The sequence below is a fragment of the Beta vulgaris genome, chromosome 1, assembly GCF_026745355.1.
Source record: "Beta vulgaris subsp. vulgaris cultivar EL10 chromosome 1, EL10.2, whole genome shotgun sequence".
NCBI lineage: Eukaryota > Viridiplantae > Streptophyta > Magnoliopsida > Caryophyllales > Amaranthaceae > Beta > Beta vulgaris.
Window position 1 is genome coordinate 47639026 of NC_079202.1, and position 11953 is coordinate 47650978.

General features: G+C 42.7%; 1 protein-coding gene across 1 annotated transcript; it reads right to left on the minus strand.

Moving 5' to 3' along the window:
• Positions 1 to 2152: 2152 nt before the first annotated feature.
• On the minus strand, positions 2153 to 3328 carry LOC104891989 (protein EXORDIUM). The gene has a single exon (XM_010677788.3). The coding sequence runs from the start codon at positions 3257 to 3259 to the stop codon at positions 2327 to 2329; it is 933 nt and encodes a 310-aa protein (XP_010676090.2). The 5' UTR covers positions 3260 to 3328; the 3' UTR covers positions 2153 to 2326.
• Positions 3329 to 11953: the final 8625 nt, after the last annotated feature.

Below are 11953 nucleotides of genomic sequence, written 5' to 3' on the forward strand. Positions count from 1 at the left end.
TCGCCCAGCAGCCTCGCCGGCTCTTGCTGGCTCGCCAAGTGCGACGGTTTTGTCCCCCGTGTCTCCTCGACACGAGCCTCCCCCCATTGCCTCTCCCCATTCCTCACCTTTGAGTCTGGTGTCTCCCGATCCCTCCCCTTGTCCGTCTCCCCCAGTTGTGAACCACCACCCCATGGTTACCCGTCTTAAAGATGGAGTGTCTAAACCACGTGTCTTAATGAACTTAAATACTGAAATTGTTGAATCTGAACCTACTAATTTCAAACAAGCTTCTAAAGACTCACGTTGGCGTCAAGCTATGTTAGATGAATACAATGCTTTGATTAAAAATGACACATGGGAGTTGGTACCTCGCAACTATGATAAGAATTTACTTGGTTGTAAGTGGGTTTACAGGATTAAATATCATTCTGACGGTTCTGTGGAGCGGTTCAAAGCCAGACTTGTTGTTTTTGGCAATCATCAGCAGGCAGGTATTGATTACTTTGAAACCTTTAGTCCTGTTGTTAAACCTACTACTGTTCGCTTGGTTCTTAATATTGCTGTTTCTCTTAAATGGTCTATTCGTCAGTTAGATGTCAAAAATGCATTTCTTCATGGTTTCCTCAATGAAGAGGTTTATATGCGTCAACCTCCGGGTTTTAATCATCCATCTAAACCTACTCATATTTGTCGTCTTCGTAAGTCCATTTATGGTTGAAATAGGCTCCTAGAGCTTGGTTCTCCAGGTTTAGCAATTTTTTATCTCTTTGGTTTCAAGTGCAGCAGTTGTGACACTCTATGTTCACTCTCAAAATTCGTGGTCATCTCATTATTCTTCTATTATATGTTGATGACATTGTCCTTACTGGTAGTAGTCCTCCTCTTGTTGCCAAATTCATCTCTGTTCTTTCTTCTCAATTTGCTATGAAGGATTTAGGGGATCTTCATTACTTCTTAGGTGTGCAGGTTGTGCGTACTTCCTCTGGTTTATTTTGTCTCAAAATAAGTATGTCTCTGATTTACTCCGTAAATTCCATCTTCATACTGTTAAACCAGTTACCACTCCTGTTGTCTCTAGAGTAACATTGTCTCTACTTGATGGAAAACTTCTTGCTGATCCACAGATTATCGTAGTATGGTTGGTGCATTGCAGTACTTAACTATGACTCGTCCTGATATTGCTTATGCTGTTAATATGGTGTCTCAGTTTATGCATGCTCCTCGTACTACTCACCTTCATGCTGTGAAAAGAATTTTCAGATATCTGCAGGGAACTCTGGATTATGGACTTTATTTATATAGCAGCAGCTCTCCTACTGTTGTTATTGCCTATTCTGATGCAGATTGGGCAGGATGTCCTGACACTAGACGTTGTACTACTGGTTATGCTGTTTTTCTTGGGAAGAATCTTATTTCCTGGCGTTCGAAAAAGCAACCTACTGTTTCCAAGTCCTCCACTGAAGCTGAATACAGGGCCATTGCCTACACAGCTGCAGAAACCATTTGGCTCAAGCAACTTCTTGCTGACATTGGCCATTTTCTCCTCGTCCTGTGATTGTCTATTGCGACAATGTCTCTGCTACTTATCTCACTGCTAACCAGTTCATCATGATCGTAGCAAACATATCGATGTTGACTATCACTTTGTTCGAGAAATGGTTGCCAAGGGAGGTCTTATTGTTCGACATGTTCCTACTCAGTCTCAGGTTGCAGACATCTTTACTAAAGGCCTATCTACTGATTTATTTACTAAACATCGTACCAATCTATCCGTTGTTTCACCCCGTAAAGATTGAGGGGGTGTATTGGATAATATTATATGTAAAGGGATAATATTATATTGTAAAGGGTAGAAGGGTACTTTCATAGTAATAAATATGTATTATATACACTATATATATTGAATGCCAGGTTAACCTACAATAGGTTAACACAATTATTTCCCACACTTGTACAGTTGAGACTAACAAAAAAAAATCACATATTTTCCCTTTAATTACAATGAATACTCCTTTCTCTCTATTCTATTTGTGATATCTCTTTTTCCAAGTTTTCCAACTAACACTTCTACTTATAATAGGGGTAATAAGAACAAAGCTACCTGATATGCTGAATCTATCTTTGTAAAATTTCGATTTCTCCAAACAACACTTGACACGTAGGCTTGGTATAGGTAAAACTTGTAGTACTTTTTATTATATCTAGACAAAAACAACTATACAAAATTGAATAAAATTAATTATACGACATTACAAAACTTCTATAACAGTACCGTAGTATCTATACATTGAAGAAAACTTATCATGCGTCATATGTTTGTTTCATCTGAAATAGTCTTAACATTTCACACCAAAGTTGAGCAAGAAGAAGTGGTAGGATCATACAAAGCAGGGAGCAAATATTTTCTTTTATTGATTCCATTAGCATTATAGCTAGCACCAGTAGTGGAGTCCACCAAGAGGTTTCCAGCATAACCAGGATAAGCCCCTTTCCCATACACACCAGAACAAGCTGAAGCTGCTTCAAGTGGGGCTTCTTTTGGGCCTTGGTAATACCCATTTCCAAATGGGTTTGTAACAGTTCCTGCCAAAAGTGATGCCAAGTTAATAATCATCCCATCCAGGCCCACATCATTGTTGGGCGCAACCAATGGTGGGCTTTGTGGGCCGTAAATGGGTTGGTGGAAGGGCCATGCGCATTGACCCGGGCATAGAGACTCCGAGTTTCCTACCCAAATGTAAAATTTTTTAGAAGTGTTTTTAGAGATGTAAGATGATCCATGGGTCCCACAACGACTCCTGCAGAACCCATCAACTGCCACGTCAGATGCAGTCAACACTATGTTGATGGAGTTGACTTGTTGACCACCTTTGGATGCAAGGTCTATAAGGTGTTTGTTGGTTAAGGACTTGCCAAGTGAATATGCTTCATCTATAACTTGTTTTCCCAATGAGAGTGATAGAGGAGTTGTTTTTGTCTTGGGATTAGCAAGGTGGTGATATTTGGCAATGGAATCCCACCACGTGGCAACAGATGGTTGGGCTTCAACTTGGGAGGAAGAAAGTGAAGTAATGAAGTTAGAAAGGATGGAACGTTGGGCAGGCTTGAACTGTCCATACCAAATGAGGTTGATTTGAATTTTGCCATTAAGGAGAGGACCCTTATGGTATTGGAAGGTCATAGGCTGAGTCGACTCGGTGAGTCGACTCGTTGCCAAGGAAAAACCAAAGAGGGAGAGAAAGAGGGCTAGGTATAGAATTTTGAGAGAGGATGCCATGGAATATTGTTGTTGATTTGTGAATCTTGATTAATTTTGATTAAGGATAGGATGAAGAGAATGCTAAAGTATGGTGTGATATATATAGGTATGTCGAAGTATGTATGGCAAAGGAAGTTGCTAGGAAGATATGTATGAATGAGTAAGCATTAAAACTAACGCAACACTAACGTACACTACCGACTAGAAAGACTAAAGTAATAGTGAGTACTGTGGTTAAAGTTGAAAGTAGAGAGCTAATTAAAATAAAAGCGTGTTGCGAATTGTTAGTGGGAAGAAACTGTCACATTCTAATCCAGTAGCAAATTTTGAGACAAGAATGATGAGATCACGAAAATGAAAAGCCAGCTTTAATGCAGCAAGGAAAAGGTCAACTTTAGGCTAATTTTGTGGTAAACGTTTGCTACAAGCAAAAGAGTTAATCTTGTCTTGTTGTTATACAACTAATCGACTATACATGGTTCAGATTTCAGAAGACAGCTTGCATTGCTTTGATTATTAAAATGTATATTAGAAATGAAATGTAGACATCTATTGTCCGGTAGGACTATTTATGGGTCGAGCCGATTCTAAACTGTGGTCTGCTTGGCTTGTGTTCGTTTAAGTTTATTCGAGTTTGAGCCGAGCTTGAAGTTTAATGAGTCAAACTTTGCTCGAGCTAAACTTGAATTGTTCACGAACATGCTTGACTCTTTATCACCTTTAGTTTTTACATGTTTTCTTTGTTTGTCCTTTTTTAATATTTGAGATTTATAGGTTTTCTTTTAGATAATGAAACTATTAAGTTATTATTGTGTGATATCTAGGTTAGTTTATTTATGTATATATATAAATATATTATTTTTCTATATAAAATTATAATTGAGCATGTTCACTAGATCTTGAGTCGAGCTTTGCCTAACTCAACTTGGCTCGTTAAAGTCTCGAGCCAAGCCACCACGAGCTGAGCTTTGACCGAGCCTATCCCGAACTGTTCGCGAACAAGCCAGGCTATATAAAACCCCCACTATTGCGTTCCATAGACATGCACTGTGGGGTTCCAATAAGTCCTAATTTCATCTCAAATAGATTTTTTAGTATAATTTTAAGGGTTTTTTTTTAAAATACAAACGAGATGTAAATTAAAGAAAGAGTACTAAATAGACATGCACTGTGGGGTTCCAAAATTATTTCTACAACAAGTTTTCGATGGATTGAGATTACAATGATTTATTGAGAATCGAAATTAGAGATGGCCAACAGTGCGGGTAAATCCAACCCAGCCCAGCCAACCTCATGGGTTGTGTGGGTCGGCAAAAAGCCCGGTACAGCCCAGCTCAAACCGTGAAATTGGTGGGTGGGCTGTGGGTCCGATTTCTTGAGCCAAGCCCACTAAAGCCCACTACTAAAACCGTCCAGCTCGGACCATGAAACCGGTCCAACCCGACCCATGAACCAGACCAGCCCAATCCAAGTAAATATTGAACCAAATTGTGTATATTTTAATTAAATTGTATATATTCTAATCAAATTGCATATATTATAATTCAATCAAATTTAAAAATAATGAAATTATACATTAATTTTAATATTTGTATATATTTTTAATTCATTTTAAAGATTTTATGTAACAATAATGAATAATTTCAATGATTAAATAATTTTGAAAAAAAATTATCATGCTGGCCCGTCACCCCGGTCCATCCCACCAGAACAACGAACCGTGAAAACCGGTAACAGACCGGTGTGTGCCAAGATTTTTCAGCCCTCGGACCAGCCCGCTCAACCCATGAATTTCACGGTCCGATCTTGGACCCTGAAATCTCATCACAACTCACTACGGCCCACTGTCCGGCTCGCCCATCCAGCCCGCACCAGACGCCATCACTAACCGAAATATATGGGAGCCTATTTGATATTTTGCATCCCTCCTATTGAGTTTTACTCTGAAAGTCTGATTTCCAATATTTTAGTTGAAGTCAAGTCTTTGATTTCCAAGATTCAATAGGAGGGACACATAATTTCTTGCTTGGTGTTAGATGCTGAGATTTTCCCTTGCTGGCCTATATTATGGTGTGATTGATTTATATTAGGATTTTTTAATTACAATAATACAAACTTTTGCCCGTTCTCTCGTAATAATACAAAATTTTGATTCTTTTTTAATAATACAAACTTTACATCAAAATTCCTGAAGTAGGTCAAATTGACTTGTAACCGGTAAAAAAAGTCAAAAAAAATTACAAAATGATCTTTCTTCTTTCTCCCTTCTCCCCCAACCTCCACGAACCTGAACCACCTTAGCTTGTTACCTCCTACAACAAGTTAACAACCGGCATTGTCCTACTGGAGGAATTTTCATCAAAAGTTTGTATTATTAAAAAATAATCAAAAGTTTGTATTATTGCGAGATAACGGGCAAAAATTTATATTATTCTTGTTATATTATAGATGTATTGTTTAATATGTATTGCTTGCTGAAAACTCTAGTATTTCGATGTACCTTTGGTTTTTGCCAAAACCTAATGAAAACCACCCAATTTATCAAGAAAAAAAAGAAAACTATATCAAACAGCATAGGGTATTATGGTATAAAGTAAGTTATTGTGCACCAGTCTATTCAAGTTCTATTATTACTCCTAAGAGTAACAATGTTAAAAATTGTGATATGACTCTTTTATTTTTCTTTTTAAATTTTAAAGGCATCTTGATATATATATATATATATATATATATATGATTATTTGTTCACAATAATGCAACCTTTTGGCGATTTGCGAATAATAGAGCAACTTTTTTGTTATTTCAGAATAAAACAACCTTTATACCCCTATTAACTTTGAGTAAGCCAAAATCGATTATAACTTGAAGAATAGGTAAAATGGGACACGTATCGCCTAATAATTGGTTCCATAAACAAATTTTATAAAAAAATTGGAAAACAAAAAAAAAAAGATAAACCCACCCCCCACCCCTCACCACTCCTCTCTCTCCTCCCCCATCCACGATAACCACCCCCATCTTTCTTTCTCATCGCCATCCCCGACCCACAACCCACCCCACCCCCTCCATCCCCGACTCCAACCCCAACATGTATATATTGCTTGGGCCTGGCCCATTTCTTGGACCAGCCCACATATGGTGCAAAGTTACTAAATTACCCCTACCTCTAGGGAAGACAATCATTCACCAGCTGGAGTTGACTAAAAAATCCTCATTTATTGGAGATCTCATCCTCTATAAATAGTGGTTGTCTCCTCAATCAAAGAGTAGACAATTCTCAACTAGAGAACCTAGAGCATCTCTCTCTACATTGATCACTTTTTCTCTCAACCTCAATCATTTACAGACTTGAGCGTTCGAGGGGCGATCTCGGGACCACCCTCGGGGTAGGCTAACTATTTTTTCAGGATTCCGATTTATGGATAACAGAGCTCATGCGTACCTTCTTGGGGCCCACGTCAAGTCTCTCAATCTACTACAATCTATTAATTTCTTGACCGAAACAGTTTGGCGTCGCCTGTGGGGAAGTTACAAATAAAGTTATTTCACCACCACTCAGAAATATGGCCTCATCCAAGAAGACATGCTCCCAAGCCAACTGTTCTGGGAGAGCTCAAGTATCCCATCATGCACCTACGGTGCTATTCCTTTATCCTAATGATGATGATCCCACCCCAATGGGGAATCCATCGACATCGCGAATCCCGTGGACTCGAGTTAGATATAAGCAGTTGACCCTCCATACATAACTGCAACAACCGACATCTTGATTCCAGCTCATATTCAACAAACTCTCCAGCAAAGTCGAATGGATATGGTTACCACTCTCGTCACGAAGAGATCATTCGTCCCTCGCTAGATGCTAAGCCTAACCAGCTGGGACCTAAACGGAGGGAAGCACCGCGTCAACTTTCAAGGGGCAACTCAGCTAGGGAGAAGCAAACCACTCACGTCTCTTCAAGATTATCCAGAGACGTGTTATCAATCGGAAGAATTTGTCTCAAAGAACACAAGTCATGAGTACTCGATCGGAAAGAGGGGTGTGAAACCCCCTCCCCCCAGAATAAACGGTGGAACCCTCAAGTTTATGACCCGGTTCAGCCAGACCTACTCATGCAAGGTACCCACTAATCAATGGTACCTACTTATTCGAGGTACTTATTCATCATTGGGTGCCCACTTGGCCAAGGCATATACTCGGCCATGAGCACCTACTCATCAACGTGACCTGCTCATTCAAGGCACCCACTCATCCTTGGGTGCCCACGTGACCAAGGCATATATTCGACCATAGGTCCTACTCATCAATAGTACCTACTCATTCAAGGTACCCACTCATCCTTGGGTGCCCACTTGGCCAAGGCATATACTCGACCACGAGTACCTACTCATCAAAGGCACCTACTCATCAATGATACCTACTCATCCTTGGCTTCCCACTTGGCCCAGGGCATATACTCAACCATAGGTGCCTACTCAACAGAGCCATCTACTACTAGTCGCGGTACCTGCTCATTCAAGATCCCACTCATCCTTGGGTGCTCACTCAGCTAAGGGCATATACTCATGACGTCAAAGTGGTGACGCTCAAAGTCACCACTATCGGCCATATCCGAACTCCCTCGGCTCGGGTGTGACTGCATCTACCAACTAGGCATGCGCAGGCTACCTCCATTCAAGCACGACCCTCCTTGGTATAAAGAACCAACTCAGACAAAGAATTTGTCAGGGCACCTAACTTGAAGGGAGGCATAATCCCTTCCCCCTCCCCCCCCCTCCCCCCTCCCCCCCAGACTGGCAGGGTACCCAAAACATGGGTCACTCTCAATTTCCGCTAGACGACCGCCTAAGAAGAAATGATGCTATCCTATCCGTTCATCTAGCTAGCGTGGGGATAATCACTTACGCTCAAGGGATGAACGATGAGGCTGGTAAGCCTCAGGATTCAAAAAATTCTCCAGCGGCACCTCCTCGGCCATAAGAGGAGCGTCCTACTTAGCCAAAAATGACAAATGATCGTTAATTGGTACCTACTCGATATCCGAGTAGCGTCCTGAGATATCCTCGAGAAACATGGGGATCTTTAACTCCCCCGAGTCGAGATACATATTCATTCGCACCTCCTCAATCATAGGAGGAGTGTACTACTAACTTAGCCAAAAAATGATTAAGTCTTGTCAACTGGTATCTACTCGACATCCGAGTAGCGTCCTGAGACCTCCTCGTTATACATAGAGCTCATTAGCTCCCCCAAGTCGAGAAACTTATTCATTGGCACCTTCTCAATCATAAGAGGAGTGTCCCACTAACTTAGCCAAAATAAGGCTAAGCACCTCTCTCGTCGTTTCGAGGAGCGTCGCATGACCTCCCTCAGCATGTCGAGGAGCGCCTCATGACCTCCCTCGGTATTTTGAGGAGTGCCACTCTAATACTTAGCCAAAATAAGGCTAATGACTTTCCTCTGCCACTTGAGGCTCATAAGCCGCCAACATCTCGAGGAGCGTCCCATGACCTCCCTCGATATCTCGAGGAACGTCCCATGTCCTCCTTCAGTATCTCGAGGAGCGTCACATGTCCTCCTCAGCATTATTTCGAAGAGTGTCACTCAAATACTTAGCCATAATAAGACTAAGGTCCTCCCTCGGCCACTTGAGGCTCATAAGCACCCAACGTGCCGAGAAACGTCTCTTGACCTCCCGGAGGAGCGTCACATGTCCTCCTCAGCATTTCGAGGAGCGCCACTCAAATACTTAGCCATAATAAGGCTAAGGACCTCCCTCGGCCACTTGAGGCTCATAAGCACCCAACGAGCCGAGAAACGTCTCTTGACCTCCCTCAGCATTTTGAGGAGCGTCACTAAAATACTTAGCCAAAATAAGGCTAAGGACCTCCCTCAGCCACTTGAGGCTCATAAGCCCCCAACGTGTCGAGGAGCGTCCCATGACCTCCCTCGTTATCTCGAGGAGTGCCACTTGACCTCCTTCAACATTTTGAGGAGCGTCACTCAAATAATTAGCCAAAATAAGGCTAAGGACCTCCCTCGACCACTTGAGGCTCATAACCACCCAACGAGTCGAGGAGAATCCCATGACCTCCCTCAGTATCCCGACTCAAGCGTCACACGACCTCCCTCAGCATTTTGACGAGCGTCACTCAAATAATTAGCCAAATTCAAGCTAAGCACCTCATTGGCACCCACTCGGTCAGCATGGGGATCACTAGCCCTTGGCTGAACGACGTCCTAGCACTCGGCAAACATGGGACTTCTTAATCCTTCGCCGAATCGATTCTCATACTCAGCCAAATTCAAGCTAAGCACCTCATTGGCACCCACTCGTTCAGCATGGGGCTCATTAGACCTTGGCCGAACGGCGTCCTAGCACTCGGCTAACATGGGACTTTTTAGTTCTTAGCCGAATCGCTTTTCATACTCAGCCAAATTCAAGCTAAGCACCTCATTGGCACCCACTCGGTCAGCATGGGGCTCATTAGACCTTGGCCGAACGGCGTCCTAGCACTCGGCTAACATGGGACTTCTTAGTTCTTAGCCGAATCGCTTTTCATACTCAGCCAAATTCAAGCTAAGCACCTCATTGGCACCCACTCGGTCAGCATAGGGCTCATTAGCCCTTGGCTGCACGACGTCCTACCCACTCGGTTTACATGAAACTTTTATTCATTAGCCGAATTGCTTCTCATACTTATCCAAATTAAAGCTAAGTATCTCGTTGACACCCACTCGGTCAGCATGGGACCCATTAGCCTTTGGCGAAATGGCATCCTACCCACTCGGCTGGCTAACATGGGACTTCTTAGTCCTTAGTCAAATCGCTCCTCATACTTAGTCAAACTCAAGCTAAGGACCTTGTTGGCACCCACTCCGTCAGTATATTACGCCACTCGGCCATGACCTTCTCGACTTGCTCGAACAAAACTATTGTTCTCCTCGGACTTCGAACTCCCTCGGCTTGGAAGAGTTTCCAAGGAATTTCCCGATCGAGTTTGGTGCATCTCGAGTATGTCACGCGCACACGCAGGGCCGGTGGAGGGGCGGCGCGACCGGCGCGACCGCGCAGGGCCTCCGTCAGTTAGGGGCCCCAAAATCTGGTATGGTATATTATAACGACGTATCAAACAATTACAAGCAAAATTGCTTTGGTTTAGTGGTGAGTGCTTTTAAATAAAACCCTCTAGTCAGGGGTTCAATTCTTCACAATGACAGTTTTTTGAAAAAGCACACACTAGACATGGAGACACAACTTCCCACAATAATTATTATGTTTCCCCAAAATGATAATTATTCCTGTTTCCCATAATAATTGCTACAGTACGACAATACTAACAATCCTTTACTTTCCCCTTTTTTGGCCCCTTCACATTCTTTCTCTCTTAACGCATACTTCTATTCTTATTTCTTTTCTTTCCACTTTTCTTTTTTTTAAATATTAATTAATTATATTGTTTCTTCTTTCTTAATCTAGATTATTTTGTTCCTTCAAAAAAAATATACTAGGAGAAAAATTAGTTTTAGCCATCATCTATACTGAGTATTGTATATACTCCGTATATATATAGAGAGTCAAAAGAAAGGGCCCAATTTTAAAAAATAGCATAGGGCCCCGAAAATCTTTGCCATGGCCCTGCGCACACGTAGGCGCTGGTGCACCGATAACCCCCTCGGCAAAATCACGACATCTCCTCGGCTCGTATAGGGACCCTTTGGCTAGCAATGAATGGATCACCTCGGGTGAGGTTCATCCCGCGCGATGAACCCTGTCTGGCACATGGCGTGCGCCGAGCGCACCACGATCCACTTGGTATGTTGAATTGCCTCTGCTCGGGAAGGTTACCACGGCTCTACGGAACCCTTCTCGACTTCAAGGACTCTAGTATTACTTGGAACCACCTCAGATTCGGACCCCCCTCAAAACGAGAATGACCCCCTAGGTCAACAGGACATCCACCTCTCGGATCGGCCAGCAAGCTAGAGCATCCCTCGGGTGGATCTTCCGCCTTTGGCCTGCTAGGTGACCCCCTCGGCTGGGCGGTTACCTCCTCGGCTCTTAGGCTGCACTTCATGCGAAGTTCTCACGTTCGAATGGCTTTGCTCGCATTCCAGCTCGATTGCTTCTTCCTCAGCCAAAGTAATCCCCTCGGTCAATATGAGTCCCCACTCTTAGACAATAACATACAAAGGTACCACCGCGATCAATTCGAGCCGTGCGCCCGACTTACTCACTTGGTAAATGGACCGCGCGACTTGAGAGTTTCCTGCTCGACCATGGGAGCCCCTCGTTCAGTGCACATGGATGCCCCCCCTCGATTTAGAAGTTTCTTCGACTCAGGCACTACCCACTCGGGAATTCACGAAACCCCCGTGCTTGGTTAATCCTAGCGACAAAAGATTTTCTCCACCACGATCCGGCATGAAAATTCGTGGTTGCCGCTCAACATCGGCAAAAATGCGGAACTATGAAAGAATCAAAAAGAAGAAAAAGTAGGTGTCCTTATTTCGCCCATCAACCGCACTAAAAATGGTGATTTTCACTACAATTACTTGACGTGAACCGCACTACAATTTCCACCAGCTGAAACTGACTAAAATACCCTCATTTATTGGAGGTCACATCCTATATAAATAGCAGTTGTCTCATTAATCAAAGGGTAGGAAATTCCAAACTAGAGAACCCAGAGCATCTCTCGTTACATTGA